The sequence below is a fragment of the Rana temporaria genome, chromosome 4 (assembly GCF_905171775.1).
Source record: "Rana temporaria chromosome 4, aRanTem1.1, whole genome shotgun sequence".
Classification (NCBI taxonomy): domain Eukaryota; kingdom Metazoa; phylum Chordata; class Amphibia; order Anura; family Ranidae; genus Rana; species Rana temporaria.
This window is the reverse complement of record NC_053492.1, coordinates 398,138,851-398,155,577: the sequence shown is the minus strand read 5'-3', so window position 1 is coordinate 398,155,577 and position 16,727 is coordinate 398,138,851. Positions and strand designations below refer to the sequence as shown.

Here is a 16,727-nt window from a genome sequence, read left to right as displayed (position 1 = left end):
AAGTTGATCGATCGGATTTTACATGCGATTTATTGCTAGTGGCAATTATAGCCACTAGCAGTAATCGCTATTCTCCTGGTGGGTATGGCTTCCCCCCCACCAAGAGAACTCGATAGCTCTGCAGGATAATGGTTCAGGTCAACACCAACAGTCATTTTCAACGGCGGCCATAGACTGACCGATTTTTGTCTCTTTTGCAACTACGGGTCGCATGAAAGGAAAACCGCTGGACTCCCCACATCAGCACAGTCCGTGTTGATGGGGAGGGGTCTAGCTTTTTTTTTTTTTTTTTTTTTTTTCCTTCAACCCATAGTTGCACAGCAAAAATTTGATCTGTCCTATGGCCAGTGTAAGCAGTCTGAAAATTACTGTTTGGCGCACATGTAATGGTTCAGGTCCACACCAAACGTATATGCAGGCTGATAAATACATGGGGGGAAGGGTTGTAATCTCATGAAATCCTTGATGCAGGCCACTCCATCTCTGCACAGAATAGTGGAGGTCTCCGTGATTTTATTAGTGGACTATTTAGCACACAATCTTGCCCTATGTTAATGTATAGCATAAAATGTCCCTATTTTGTCTTCATACACATCCTCGCCTGTCTAACCTTTGTGTCAAAACCGCTCTCTAGGAAACCAGTATTCTAAAAGGTTACTTTGTTTTCAGTTAATCACCCCTCCTCTTTTTAGCAATTTACAAAACATATTTTAGGCTTTGTTAACCTCTGCATTACATTTTATGTTTTCCCCCCTCTCCTTAACTCGTATGTTTTGATATCACTGAATCTTCCTCTTCCTTAGAACTCCAATGACAAAGAAACCCAATCAGGAACAAAAAGGAAAGCAAATGACAGTGACAGTGAGCCCGAGCCAGAAGATAATATCAGGTGAAGCCATTTTGTATGTAGTACTTTGTTAGCAAATTGCTGAATTGGGTAGAATTGCTAATGAATGCCATTTAGCTTATGGCAGCAGCGCCTTTGGATAATTTTCTGTGATCTTTTTATCCGGCAGTAATTAATATGGAGGGTAACAATATTCAGTAAATTCCAGCGAGATGAGTAAGCTAAAGCTGTTAAATCCAAGTATCGAGATTAGTATGCATGCTGGCTCTGTTTCTTCAAGCCACTCTTCCCTTTGAGACCAGACACTGCATTGGCTAGACATTCACTGATTTTGATTTGATTATGTGATCTGAATACCAGTGTTTTCTGCAGGAATATTTAACCCTTCAACTTTTTAGTGGCTTTAAGAGTGTCACATTAACAGATTTGAATGGGGCATCTGTTTAGCATTCCAATTGCACTACTTTGATCTGTAGCGTGTAAAATTGTACTTCAGAAATATAATTTGTGCAGGTGTCCCATTACTACCCAGCACATGGCTTCTGTGGACATTTTGCTTATATTTGCATGGTCATTTGTGACCATTTCTTTTTTTCCTCTCCTTTGATGGAAATTGAGAGAAAAGTAAATACATGAATTCATTAGCACTCTGATGCTTTCTAAATGCTTAATGTTTTAGATATGTACCATTTAATGTAATTAATGGAGCGGAGGCAAAGAGTGATTGTTACTGTGCGCTGTTATGGGGTTTATGTTTTGGGATTAGTTCCCGATTGGTTGCGCACAATTTTTTTATGCATTTAAAGCGGGAGTTCACCCATTTAAAAAAAAAAAAAAAATCTCCCCTTAGCTTCCTGCTCGTTCGGTCTAGGGGAATCGGCTATTTATATTAAAATAGGTGCAGTACTTACCCGTTTTCGAGCTGTATCTTCTTCCGTCGCTTCCGGGTATGGGTCTTCGGGAGCGGGCGTTCCTTCTTGATTGACATTCTTCCGAGAGGCTTCCGACGGTCGCATCCATCGCGTCACTCGTAGCCGAAAGAAGCCGAACGTCGGTGCGGCTCTATACTGCGCCTGCGCACCGACGTTCGGCTTCTTTCGGAAAATCGTGACGCGATGGATGCGACCGTCGGAAGCCTCTCGGAAACCTGTCAATCAAGAAGGACCGCCCATTCCCGAAGCCCATACCCGGAAGCGACGGAGAGGATGCGTCTCGTAAACGGGTAAGTACTGCACATATTTTAAAATAAATTGCCGATTCCCCTAGTAATAACGAGCAGGAAGCGAAGGGGGAAAAGTGCCCTCTAAGGGTGAACCCCCGCTTTAATTTGTGTCCAAGGTAAAGTTAAAAAAAAAATTGCCTACTTTTGTATCTGTTACATCTTCTCGTTCACATAGCGTATCTTTAGAAAATTATTTTAAAATTGCGTCTTTTTGCCATTAACATAATGTTCTATGGTACTAGCTCACATCTATGAGTTTTGCAGCTGCTGCGTTTTTGGAAAGGGTTGGACTTTTTTCACGTGATTTGCGACTAATGGACTTCAATGAACCTGCACCATAAATGCAAGTGGTGCATTTTTTATCTGTTTTTGCGGTTCTTTTACCACTGTATATAGCTGGTTGCTAAGCAGGGGGCCGTCCTTGGCAACTGCTGAATGTAAAAAAAAAAAATGCAGACAAAAAAAACGGCGTGGGGGTTCCCCTGCCAGTTTCATACCAGGCGCTTATACGAGCATGCCACCCAGCAGGTCAGGAATGGGGGGGAATGAGCGAGCGCCTCCACCTGAACCATACCAGGTTGTATGCCTTCAACATGGGTGGGGGGATGGGTGCTTTGGGGGGCCAACCCCAAAGCACCTTGCCCCCATGTTGAGGACAAAGGCCTCTTCCTGGTCCTATGCGGTGGTTGTCAGGGGGTCTGCAGGCGGGGCGCTTATCTGAATCTGGAAGCCCCCTTTAACAAGGGGACCTTCAGATCCCAGCCTAGGTGAATGGGTATCTGGTTCATTGTACCCTACCCATTCACCCAAAAAGCATTTTTGACAATTCCTTTATTAGTAAAATGGCGCTGAGCCGCCGTCTCTCCCAGAGCTGTCATCTTCTGGTGTCTTCCTCCTCGCGTGGCCATCCAATGGCGTCGCCCTGGAGAGAGCCCGCCCCCTGTGATGTCACATGGGCTCTCTGGGCGCTTCATTGGATCGCCACTCCCCATGCTCTATATAAGAGGCGGGGAACATAAGAGAAAGCCAGCTTGGCGACAAGACCAGCTTTTTGTTTTTTTCCCGGGTAACCGGCGGAGAAGACTACACTGGAAGATGACCGCTCGGGAGAAATCGGTGGCAGAAGAAAAGGACATCGGCTTGGCTATCTTACTAATAAAGGCATGTGGCCTGGTATGGTTTAGGGGGGGGGTTGGTTGGCTAAATGCTCGGATAAGTGTTTTGTTTGGATTTTGGGGGGCACCCCACGCTGACAGCTGATGACTAATCGGTTGTTAGGGACACGTCGGTTGGCTTCACTGCCTCCTCCTTGGCAACCAGCTTGGCTGCATAGGTGTGAGCCTAGACTTAAAGTCCTATTAAACACACGGTTTAGTTTGTGGTCCTTATTTCTGTATGTGGAGGATGGCACTAATTTTAATGAAGGCGGTAGGTTTCTTTTTTTTTATTTTTTATTATTATTATATGTGATATACAGCTGTCAAATGACCTAGATCTCTCCCAACCTGTCAGCAGGAGGAGCTTTACGTCCTCACGTTGCATAATTTTTTTTTATATTTAATGTTCATTTTTCCTTTTGCAGACTGTGGGAATCTGGTTGGAAGAAGCGCTATTATAAAAACAAATTTGATGTTGATTCCACTGATGAGCAATTTCGACGTAAAGTTGTACAGTCCTATGTGGAAGGACTCTGCTGGGTTTTACGTTATTACTACCAGGTATGCAATATTTTTCCTATGGTTATCTCTGGTGTGCCCAGCTGCAGGTGTACCCTTGCAGTGAGAAAAGTGATTCAGTTGGACCAGTGTGCTCATTTAAAGTAGTGTGTGTGTGTGTGTGTGTGTGTGTGTGTGTAATGGTCTAAATGGGTCCCAAATTGTGATGGGCAGAGAAAGGGGATTGACGCAGCTCTCCGCTCAGAGCGGATTGAGAACTGAGCGACCAAGTGTCATGTGATTGCTTACTTCTCTGGCTTAACAGCTGCAACACCACAGAGATGCTGTAGCATAGAGGTGTGTGTGTTTGTGTGTGTGTGTGTGTGTTTTATTTTTTTATTATAAACGCAAACATCTCCTATTGGCAGTAAATGTGTTTTTTAAACACGCGCACTCTGTAGCTTCAGGTACTATGGAGCAGTTCATCTTCACATCACAGGCAGTGATCACAGCTTCTCTTCTCTTGATTACTCTTGGCAGCTGGCCACTCTTCTAGTATAACCAAACTGCAGGTGCTGTAAGCTGTTCACAAACTCACCAACTGTACTCCATTGCTTTCAATTTAAAGCCAATTGACAGCTTGTTGGTAGGTAAATATTTTGAGGATGTGTCACCTGGTTTTGTCACAGGTTCACTACAAGCCTTCTTTAATGCCTGCTTGATTTACTAATGTATTTTTGGTACTCTTTAAACCACGTTTTGCCTTTAGTTATGCAAAGCATTGGGCAGTAGTGATGTGGAAAGCACAGTAACACTTGGCAAGCAATCGGATGTCATCTTCCATCAGTTAGTCAACCATATGCTACACAATAGGACTGTATAGTCTGTTGTCGTCCTATGAACTGTAACAGTTTCCCTTTGGGATTAAAGGGGTTGTAAAGGTTCGTCTTTTATTTTCTAAATTGGTTCCTTTTAAGCTAGTGCATTGTTTGTTCACTTACTTTTTCCTTATTTCCCTTCTAAATGTTTTTTTTTTTAATTTCTCACTTCCTGTTCCTCCTCAGTAAGCTTTCCACCATCATCCGAGCGGTGGAAAGTCATTTAGAACAGCCTACTGAGGAGGAACAGGAAGTGAGAAATTCAGACAAAGAAAACAAAAAATACATTTAGAAGGGAAATCGAAGGAAAAGGTAAGTGAACCAACAATGCACTAGCTTAAAGTAACCTATTTGGAACACGGCTATACGTTTTCTTATCCAATATCAGATTGAATTGTGTGTGTGTGTGGCTGGCTTTAACGGTCATACATATTTTCAAAATGGGGGGGGCGCGAGTGCTGCTGTATATTTATGTGAAATTTGTTTTCTTCAATTTCTACCAGGGCTGTGCCTCTTGGAAGTGGTTTTTCCCATTCCACTATGCTCCTTTTGCTTCGGATTTTGAAAATATCACTGATCTTTTTAAGGACTTTGAAACAGACACAAAACCAGTAAGTGCTAGGTTATACTGTTATAGAGTTTTTCTCAATTTGCTTGTGGTTCTTCTTTAAGGTGGTTGTAAACCTCAGACATGAAAAAGCACATCCTTTACTGTATACAGGCATACTCCGCTTTAAGTATTCCTTTTACATACTCGCGAGTAAGAACATACCCACAAGTGTATGTAAAGTGCCTTACAAGTACTGTACAGACATTTTGTAGGAGCTGAAGCTCTGAAAGCATAGCCTGTCCTGTTCCAGTGTGCCCCTGACCCCTCCCCCCCCCCCCCACACTACACCCTAGAAGTGGGGGGAAAAAGGTATTGTTTCACTTTAAGTACATTTTCGTTTTACATGCATGCTCTGGTCCCACTGTGTTGCCTGTACTTTATCTCCAAAGCTCAGTGTCATTTCTCTCTGCCTGGTTCCTCTATCGGCATGATGCTGTTCTGGCTCCTTTCCCGACATCAAGAGTAAAAATGGGGATGGTTTATTCTCTGAACTGTGTGAAAGGGGGGGGGGGCCCTCCCCTCCAATCAGGGCTCAGAGCTGTCAGTTGTGTGAAGACTTCAGATCCCCACCTCCTGCTGCTAGAACCTAAAGAGAAATCCTGCCTTTGTGTTTTCAGAACGCTCTACAGAAGAAATGGATGTCTTTCTCGATGACCTCCTGATAATGGTGCATGCCATCCTTTTAGCTTATGTTGGCCATACACAGCTAAATATTTGGCTGGCTCCTGCTGGATAGTGTGAAATTTGAGCTGTGGGTGGATAATTCTTGATCAGTGACTGCAGCTGATCAAATGCAGCCACTGTTTGGGTATTCTTGAAAGCCACAGGGGTGGTCAGAATACAATAGCCAGTAGTGGAGGTTCCTCCATTCTCCGTTTAGCATGGATGGGGTAACATGTTTGTTTCTTCTCAGTCAGGCCACAGATCTAAATTCTAGAAATCTTAATGCCTTTGGCTAGCCTAAGATTAATTTGCAGAGCAATGCGATATGTCCAGGGGAACAAAGGGCCAATGATTCTAGGTACAGCAAATGGCAGTGTAATACAGCAAGAATGGGATCTGGGCATACGGGGCAGTGGTTCAGCAAGGGGTAAGCTAAGGGGTAAATTGGAGCAAGGAGGGCACAGGAAGGGGAAACTCGGCAGAAATGTCTTGTGTGTCCTGGCCTCAAATTGTGGTCCATGTAGGCACATCAGGAGGGCAACACAGCAGAAAGGCGCAAAAGGTCACAGGGTGCTTGTGCAGCCTGGTCTCAACAGGGGGTCCACCAGGTAGCACCTCTCTGGAGGGTCTTGGTTGTCCAGTCCTCAACTGTGGGGTCGATGCAGGTAGCACATCATGGGATGGGATCGCAGCTGAAAGAAGGTACTTGCAGAGTCCAGATGTTTAAATACTTGAGCTGGAATTAAGCAATGTCGCCTGGCCCAGGAACTTGACATCAGGTTGTCCTGGCGTCAGATGTGCTCAAGCTGAAAATGGTCAGATCCAGAGGGGGCATCTCCAGGCACTAACTACAGAGGGGAGTGAGACTGCACTGTTCCCTCCAGTAGAGGTGGGTAACCTGTACCCTGTGTGTGACAACTTTTCTGCGGCAGACTGCCTGGTGCATTGCATATAGGGTGGTGTGACTGAATCTACATACAGGTGCTAGCGAATTAGGTGGTGGCTGGCCAGGCAGGCACCTTCTCTCCCCACACGTAACTAGTCAGGTAGTGGGAGATGTGCAGGGAGGACAGGGGCATGTATATTTTCATGCAATATCTTCCTGGGTTTTGGAGCTTCTCTGGAAGATGAGTATATGTGCAACCATCACCATGTGCCTGCACTACTATGCTGATGCCACTATACATAAGTATAGAGCAGTGATGGCGAACCTTGGCACCCCAGATGTTTTGGAACTACATTTCCCATGATGCTCAACTACACTGCAGAGTGCATGAGCATCATGGGAAATGTAGTTCCAAAACATCTGGGGTGCCAAGGTTCGCCATCACTGCTATAGAGCATCTCTAGGTCCACTAACCTTGTGCTGAGTTTATTGCATGCAGTCTATTATTAATAATAAAATCTACATTTCTCTGTTCTTTTGTTTTAGTTCAAGCCACTGGAGCAATTGATGAGTGTTTTTCCAGCTGCTAGTGGCAACTTCTTGCCTGATACCTGGAGACGTCTTATGAGTGATCCTGTGAGTGATTTTTTTTTTTTAGTTGTCATTTATATTTACACTAAAAATATTGTAGGTGCATAATGGTATCGTTATAATGTAATTTTTTCCCCCTTCCCATCTATAATAGGAATCTAGTATAATTGACTTCTACCCTGATGACTTTGCACTTGATTTGAATGGCAAAAAATATGCCTGGCAAGGTGAGAGAAATGAGACATTGACTTTATTAAAATATTTTAACCGTTTTCACATATTTATACATTTTTGTAAGCTTTGCGTCATTTACTTTAAGATGCTTGAGCTACATTGTTTTATTAAAAATCAAATCTGACTTTCAGTGCTGTTAAGTCTAAGCAATGTTTGTCTCTGAGAAGATCACATAATGTAAGCCCTCCCCATGCATACAAACGTTTTCACTACAATTCAGTATTTTTTTTCTGTGAAATTTCAGTTTTAATAAACTGCTGTGCAAATATCGCGTGGCATAATTTTTTTTCCCCAGCAACCACTATTTTATTCTCCATTGCCTCTGCTTTTGGGGGAAAAAAGTGTGTGTGTGTGTGTGTGTGTGTGTGTGTGTGTGTGTGTGTGTGTGTGTATATATATATATATATATATATATATATATATATATATATATATATATATATATATATATATATATATATATATATATATATATATATATATATATATATATATATGTGTGTGTGTGTGTGTGTGTGTGTGTGTGTGTGTGTGTGTGTGTGTGTGTGTGTGTGTGTGTGTGTGTATATGTATATATATATATATATATATATATATATATATATATATATATATATATATATATATATATATATATAATTTTGTGTGTGTGTATATTTTTTTTAAGGGTTTTAGACATAAGCAAAAAGTTCCCTGTGTGTTAATGGCTGCTGTGTTGGGTTGATATCTCCACAGCTGTGAACTTCTGGCACTGTGGGGGTTAATTTACCAGCTGTGAGAGGCACTCATCACAAGTGCTGACTATGCCCCATTCATAAAAGCCGTACTATCAGGCTGATGAATAAAATCTACCTCCTCCATTCATGGAGCACGTTTTATTGTGGGAACCAATAGTGGTGCTTTTTTGAACGGAACAAAAAGTGCGGGCATTGGCGGTAGTTGTGATTGGTGTTCTTCATGGCTACAGCCGCTTATATTAACCCCTGCAGCACCACAAGATGACAGCTGTGAAGTTTCCTGGGGCAGAGGGCTGAAGATTTCAGTCTAAGTACCATGCCTGGTTCGGTTCAAAATAAGTGTCAAACTTCATCTTGGGGGGGGGGGGGGGGATGCTAGATCTGACTGAATTGGTGAGAGGGAGGGAATTCTGCTCCAGTAGATCTCCTATTCTGTGAGCCATGTTGTATGTCGGCATGATGTACAGAAATTGTGCACAGTGCTGTGTACTAGAGTCCTTTCTTTCTTTCTTTCTTTCTTTCTTTCTTTCTTTCTTTCTTTCTTTCTTTCTTTCTTTCTTTCTTCTCCTTCCTTTTCCTCCCAAGTGGATGCATTTTCCAGGTGATTAAGCGACATGGTCATTGTTTCAGGGCCATGATTCTTCTTGCCCCTACAAGCCCACAAATGCCTTCAAAACCAAGTCAAAAAGGGCAGCTTCCATAAATCTTATTGGTTCCTTGTAAATACTGTACGCTGCAAAACCTTTTAGTGTGGTTCACCTGTTTGTACACTGCATTTACTGGGGAGAACTTCACTTGTAGATCAGGGAGAATACAACTCCTCGAGTTATGAATGGGAAGCACAATATCTACTGCAAAAAATGAACTTGCACCATGCCTTTGAATTTTGGGAATCCGACTGCTTTTTCCTTTTGTCATTATAGACAAATGATTTAAATGCTTTGTAAAAAAAGCTTCAATGGTCTCCTTTGTGTCGGACTCATCTGTCTCCTTATGTTGGTCTTCGCCTCCTCCAGTTAATTGATTGCTTCCTCTACCTTTTCAGGTGTTGCTCTGTTGCCATTTGTTGATGAGCGGCGGCTAAGAGCTGCTTTGGAAGAGGTTTACCCTGACCTCACTCCTGATGAAAGTAAGATTATGATATTCACCTGTGTTGTCTGTGTAATCACCAAAGTTTTAGCATTAACATACTTACCGTTTATGCTCTGCTAGGCTGCAAATGAACACGATGTAATGGATGGCTGCTATTGATTGCCTTTAAACAAATCTGTAACCTTTTGCTTCATAGATGATTTAATTGCAGTAAATTGAATGATCCTTGATGCAAAAATGGAGCCTTGGTGGGTACAAAGTAGAATAAAACCACTTTGCATTAAAACTTGTTAAACTCTCATTTGCAGGTTTTTGTATATGACTCAAATGATCTGCCTTCACAGGAAAGCCTTTTTATGAGTGTCTGTTAAAACCGTGACTGCCAAACCATTAGAAAAAGTGGGAGTTTTAGCAGTGTAATTAAGTTTTTAAATTGCTTTATAAAAGCTGAAATCATACGCAGGAATGAATTAACTTGTATTTGGATTATACGCTAATGAACTTAATGGCAGCTGTTGAAGAAACATTCTGTACAGGGACTCATCTGTGCTAAGAGGTGTTCTTTTATTCCTTGTGTTAGTGCGAAGAAACAGCCTTGGAGGAGACCATCTCTTCGTTGGGAAACACCATCCCCTTCATGAATTTATACATGAGCTCTACAGGAGCGGCTGTAAAGAGGTACACCCCACCTGTCATCCATGTTTGTTTTGATGTCAAATTTTGATTTAGTCGGTCTTTTGACTAAAAAATATGTTGTATTTTAGTCATCTGAATTGCTTTGGTTGTATTTTAGTCGACTAATATCTCCAGTACGTTTTATGCATCTAAAATCAAATGGGTTTAATTGTAAGTGTTACTAAACCCAGGACCCTGCATTCACTATATTTGGTCTCCCACAGAACATGGAAATGCAATTATTTTAGTAAATATACACTGCTAAATAGCTTTTCTCATAGCAGTCTTGTGACTTCTATCAGTTCTTGGTGAAGCTTTTAGGTGGAGTTTTCATACTGCCCTGAGCTGTCCTATGAGGCTGCAGGGCTCCCGACCCTCGGGACAGTGCTGATTGGCCCTCTGCTGATTTACCTACACCCTCCCAAGAAAGAAACCCTCTAGCAATGCACACAGCATGTGCAGCCTGACTCCAAAGGCTCTGTCTTATACGGACTTGTCCAGGGGCATAGTGCAGGGAGGAGAGGATCTCTGCTTACAAGGTCAAGCAGCCTTTTTGCACAATGCAGAGAATTAACCACTTAGTTTCCACAGCGATTTGGTTTTTGGTGTGCTTTGAGTTGCATGTCCATGTTTCGCAAGTACATGATTGGACTTGGGCAACCAGAAAATGCAAGCAAAACTGCCTATGCATTTTTTCTCAACAGTAGCATGAAAGGGCCCTAAACATCTTAAAACTTAAATGCTGCAATCTAGAAAATGCAATGCATCAAAACTAGTGTTTTGCATATGCTACATGGACCAATGTGATCAGTTGTATGTAAATTCACTGACCCTGCCTGATCTTATACAAGATACTCACGTTTCAACCCTAAATGTTGATCCCCAGGCAGATGTTAAAGGAGTTCTAAAGGCTGAAGCTTTTTTTTTTTTTTTTTTTTTTTTTCCCCTTGTATTTTATACATTAAGATGCCATACCTTCTGTGTCACAGCCTCCCCAGCACCCCCTAATTGCTTACCTGAGCCCCATCTCTCTCCAGCGATGTCCACTAGTGTGTTGGCCATCCGGCACCATTGACTTCCGCAGCTGTGTAATTCAGCTTTAAAGTGGGAGTTAACTCCCATCTCTAACTTGTATATAATACCTATAATAATGCTTACCTATGGGTACAGTAAATATATTTTTTAACGTGCACCGTTTGGGAAATATTTACGGTATATGCAGCCAATGACATATCTGGCACATGCGCTTTAAAGGAACAGCCGTCTGGGACTATCGGAGTCCTTTGCCGTAAATGGCGGCTCCCCCGAGCATGTGTAGGAGTGACGTCACGGCTGCGGCCAGTCACACAGCTAGAGTCCGTGGCCCCAGGGAAAGACCTGTGAAGATCGAAGTGGAGACCGCGCTTTGCTGGAATGCTTAATTTTTAAGGCAAGTTTCACATAATGTGCTGGTATGCAATGCATAATACCACATCGTGCCTTTTTTACCTTTCGGGTAAAAAAAAAAATCGCCCAGCACTTTAAGGACTTGATCAATAGTGTTTGAAAGCCATCTCTAGAGCTCTGTTCTTGCTTTGGGGCCCTGCCATTCATCTCTAATCCTTGCTGTGACTTTACTTTGCCAGATTATGTCTGACTGGTTAAAATGCCTTTAAGAGATCAGACTACTGCAGCGCTTGATGGCACACTTATAAAGCATCTGTAGCAGATGGCTGTAGCATTAAATTTTAGCTGTGATGCTTTGCCAAATACTTCCCATCTCATTTCTTGCATATGTCTCATGTCGGTGCATATACATAGGGCACTTTGGCTAAAGTGTTAGGCCATGGAACCATTTGATCCACATGGCCTAGATTGTTGGTGTGTGTGTTCGGAATATTTTTTCCAGTAGTTGGTCACTTTGTGCTCTAAACTGCAAAAACTTCATAAAAATGTCTCTTGATTTACATTTCTGTCTTATCTTAGCCAACAGACATTCCACCTGAACTGTGCCATGGCATTCAGGGAAAAATGGATACTGATGAAGGAGCCGTTCTTCCAGACGTGTAAGGAAACTGCATTTCAATATTGTAATTTCTAATTTTCTGTTCCGTTCACATATGGGAAAATTCAGACGGATGGAGAGATGCACTAAATTGTATTTTTCCTAAAAATACCCTTAATATTTGGTTACAATACGTACACTCACACCCTGGGTGGGATATGCACTTCTCGTCATTAAAATAGTGTAGCAAAGAATGTTTGTACAAAGTAAGGGTTCTACATATCCTGCCTTCCCAGGGTTTCAAAAACAGGAATTGTATTCATAATTCAGGCATAATGGGGTTCTTTTTGCATATGCTGAGGCTGTGTTCAGAAACTGCTCTTCTAAACACAGCCTCATCTTTGCCAGTTACATGTTCCAGGAATGTGCTCAGGAATCGCTCTTCCAAACACCACAGCGCTGGCAGTTTACATTCACAGAGGAAAATGTGACCAACTTGGACACTCCTGAATGTATCAGATCCCCCCCCCCGATGCTCAGAGTGGGGCAAAATTACAAATTAATAACCAATTGCATTTCTCTTTACTAGTCATCCTGGGTCTCCTAAATGGCTAGCATATATTTTTTTTTTTTTTTTTTTTTTTTTTTAGGCCTTATGTTTGAGGGGATAAATATTCTTTAATTGGGTGGGGGGAGTTTGCTGTAACTGCTAATGTGTCATCGAGAGGCATGTTTCAACTCCAGTCCTCAAATACCCCCAACAGGTCAGGTTTTCCGGCTTTCCATTATTTTGCACAGTTGACTTGATCAGTTTCACTGCAGTAGTAATTACCACAGCTGAGGGATATCCTGAAAATGTGACCTGTTGGGGGTACTTGAGGACGAGAGTTGAGAAACATTAATCTAGAGTTCAGCTGTCTTTGGGCCTCTTATTGGCTGGCAGGGGGTGATGCACCGCACAGACAGGACTTTGCCATTCTGACACACGAGGACCATGCCGGCAGGATAAGCTGCACATGTGCAGCTCGGTTTACATGCTGGAAACATGCGACGGTGGAACTTCTGCTTAAAGGTAGCCAATTCAATGTGAATGAGCTGGCAGTGCACCATAATGCATGAAATTTGGACAAACAGTTTTTTTGTTTTTACACTGCACACTACAATGCACAGATTCCCATCTGTATGTTTTGGTGCCCTAAATGTCGTGAAATGGATCAGAATGCCCTCTGTGTACAGACGTTATAGTTCAGTTATCTACAATAAAACTAACAAGTTTTTAAGTACTTTTTGTTCAATTCTATTTCAGGACAGTGGAATCTCCCGTTCCCATGTTACGGAATTTGAGTCAGAATACTTCTATTAGGTTTGTATTAAAATTAATATAACTTGTCTTTCTTTGAGGCCTGGTTTACTCTAGTGCATTTTTAGATGAGACTTGAGTCGCACAGAATCGCATGACCATTGAAATCGCTTTATTCTCTATTGTGCCGTTCACATCAGTGCAGCACATTATGGCACATTGTTTTGAAAAGGGTCTTGTGCTATTTTGGCCATTTAGACTTCAATGGAAACTCGTGTACATGCATTTTTACTGCCCTTTTCAGGTTAAGGAGCTGGCACGTGCTGGTGTCCAAACAATGGTTCATCCCCTCTGTCGGGGATTCCCAGCTGTCGAATGTAAACAAAGAGGCAGGACAGAAAAATTGTGGTGGGCGCCCCCCCAAATTCCATACCAGACCCTTTATTCGAGCGTGCAGCTCCCATCCACCACTAAGACATTGACTAACCAATGACTCCCACCACTGGGATGAGTCATTGGTTATCCCTACCAAAAAAACTTGGTATCAAAAACATGTCAAAATGCAACCAAGTCGCACTACATAATCTCATGAAAGATCGAATCATAGCTGCACTAGTGTGAACGTAACCTTAACCCATTGACCAGTCGTTGCAGTTATACTACAGCACTTTAGCTATGCTGCACAAATCGACGTAGCTCAACGTTTGTCCCTTAATAGCTATAGCAGGCACGTGTGGCTGCTATGTCTGCCGTTCTGATGGGAATAGAGATTGTCTGTTCCTTGTGATCAGGAACAGTGATCTCTCTGTACTCCGCTTTGTCCACCGCAATGTCGTAGTCCCATTAAAAATATTCCCCATTTTGTAGGCGCAATAACTTTTGCGGAAACCAATCAATATGCGGTTATTGTGTTTTTGTTATATACTTGCCTGCTTTGTGCAATGGTTTTGCACCGAGTAGATCCTCCTGGGGTCCCTTACAAGCTCTCCTGGCTCCTCTTGGCGTTCCAGCATAGTGCCTCAGCCCCACTTACTCGTCACAGGATTTGATTGACAGGAGCCTATGGCTCCCATGGTTTCCTTGCTATCCTGTTAGGAGGGAGTGAGTGGATGCTTTCCACAAAGCATGGATCAAGAATGGGCTCAGGGAAGTATAAGGGGGAGCTGCACAGACTCCCCCCCCCCCCCCTTCATGTATAGAATGCATGAAGGTAAAAACTACCTTTACACCCACTTCAATGATGGCATTTCTTTGGTGCAAAATGTATAAGATGACTGTACATAACCCAGTTTTTGTGTGAACGCTACATATACAGTGCATGCAATTTTATGAATTCTGTTTATTTTAGTATCAAATTTCAAGACCCACAATATACCGATGGCTATGTCTTCAAAGCAGTGGTTCTGCAAGGCGCAAAGTGAGTACTTGTTTCTTGAAGCAAAGAAAGTATATAAAATATTTTCTTCTCTTTAATGTTTTTTTTAACGTTGCTGTAATTTATATAGGAAACCAGCAATAACCTTAAAACCTGGAGACTTTGAGCGAACTAACAACAATGGCAGGCCCTGGAGACCACGCCTTGGCTTCAATTCTGACCGCAAGCCAGTTCACTTGGAGCAGTCTGCTTTCAGGACTTTGGGGTAAATAGCCTTGTTCTTGAACTATCGATTTTCCTGAAAATTGTATGTTATTGCAAAGGTGCCTGAACATAATTTGACGGAATTAGGACTATTTGATCAGATCTTGAATATAACCATGGAAAATGTGATGCGCGTTTTACTCAGAGTTGACCAATAATTTATCTTTCAAAACTCAGAAGATATTGGGCATTATTAGTCACTTCCAACCTTTTTTGCATTTTAAAGTGACTCACATAATCGAATACACTCAACCCAACACATCTAAAGAGATTTTATTCCCCCTGTCCATGCTGCTTCGATCACTAGAAATGGTCCACTAGTAAACGCACTTCCACGGTCCCCTGCAGCTTTCACTTGTTTCTCCTGTTAACCTCCACATCGCTGCTGTCTCCTGCGGTGATGTAGAGATCAGCAGGGGGAGCTGGCAAGAACTATGGGGCACTACTTAAATTAACACTACCAGAAGTGTCAGTTTCTCAGCAGAATTCAGTGGGCCATATCTAGTGATCAGCATTTAGTGGCATGGGCTGCAAAAAAGAATGTATTCAGTCTTTTCTTTACAGGTATGTTCTTCAGTGTATGTGATCATGTGACGGGGTTCTTTAAAAAACAAAAACCCATATAATGCATATAGCATGGTAAGCAAACTTGTCCTATAGAATGCCGTCATTAATCGTTCTACGGGGCACTGCCTTCTTGACCCCTGATGGCAGCAGCCTCAACAGCCTTGGGCCCTTGGCTGTCATTCAGGGACACTTTCTTGTAATCTCGCACAAGCATGATGAATAGTTCTTGTAGCAGCTCATGGAAAAGGACACAAAAATTGAGACTGGTAAATTTGGGCCTCAAGTAGAAGTCTGATGCAGTGCTGACCTGCTGGCAATATGCAGCACCAGGGCACTCCACAGTGAAGGAGATGTAGCTGCGAGTGTGCCAATTCAGTGAGGGAGACTGCAGTGGGTGGGGCTAGGTGTTGGTGGGCAGTACAGCTGGAGGCGTCATGATTTTAATAATCCTGCCCAAAGCTTCATTCATACTGAGGCCTAGAGATCTCTCTCTCATGCAAAAATAACCCCTGGACAGGAAACACTTCATGGAATGCCACTGAAGGATGACTTTTCTGGAAGAACTGATGAATATGCAAGTACAAGAAGGTAAAGGGAGGCAACATTATTACATGGCATACATGTGCCAATCTGATTATAGGTTTTGTCTGGAGTGGAGTTTGGAAAGAGTTGGATTTTTTTTTTTTTTTTGCTGCATTTAGTTTGGTTTGCATTGTAAGCTCTTAAGAGCAGGTTTCTGTTTTTAATGGTATTTCAAATATTAATGGTTTACTTAAATTTGAATGTTTAGGCATGTGTTGCCACAATCCCGTGGGCATCATAGAGATGGACTGTACAGCAATGCCCCACCACCTGGAGCTTTTAACCCTGTAAATGCATACCGGATGCCCAGCCACCACCAGCCACCATTGTTCAGTACTCCACCAAGTAAGTTTAATTTTTGTTTCTAGCTCGTCTTTTCCTCACTAAAATTGTATTTCTTTTTTATTCTTTTACTAAGCAAATGGAAAGCATAACAACTTTGTGACCACTAAATACCCCTTTGTAGCCCCCCGTCATACAATGGCCCATGCTGTTAGAACATCAGTGCTGCAGAAGAAAATTAAGTGTGTACCCCTGTGCGCATTCTCAGACCCTGGTGTTAAGC

At 42.4% G+C, this 16,727-nt stretch overlaps 1 protein-coding gene across 1 annotated transcript in view; it reads left to right on the top strand.

Annotated features, from left to right (window-relative positions):
* Positions 1-16,727, top strand: part of XRN2 (5'-3' exoribonuclease 2) — a 53,145-nt gene that overhangs the window by 24,884 nt on the left and 11,534 nt on the right. Inside the window, exons 16-27 of the mRNA XM_040351174.1 lie at positions 804-889; positions 3,652-3,787; positions 5,106-5,213; positions 7,308-7,397; positions 7,507-7,579; positions 9,369-9,452; positions 9,996-10,093; positions 12,056-12,135; positions 13,381-13,437; positions 14,723-14,791; positions 14,880-15,014; positions 16,371-16,507. Coding sequence (XP_040207108.1) covers positions 804-889; positions 3,652-3,787; positions 5,106-5,213; positions 7,308-7,397; positions 7,507-7,579; positions 9,369-9,452; positions 9,996-10,093; positions 12,056-12,135; positions 13,381-13,437; positions 14,723-14,791; positions 14,880-15,014; positions 16,371-16,507 — 1,153 coding nt within the window. The remainder of the gene's footprint in view (positions 1-803; positions 890-3,651; positions 3,788-5,105; positions 5,214-7,307; positions 7,398-7,506; positions 7,580-9,368; positions 9,453-9,995; positions 10,094-12,055; positions 12,136-13,380; positions 13,438-14,722; positions 14,792-14,879; positions 15,015-16,370; positions 16,508-16,727) is intronic.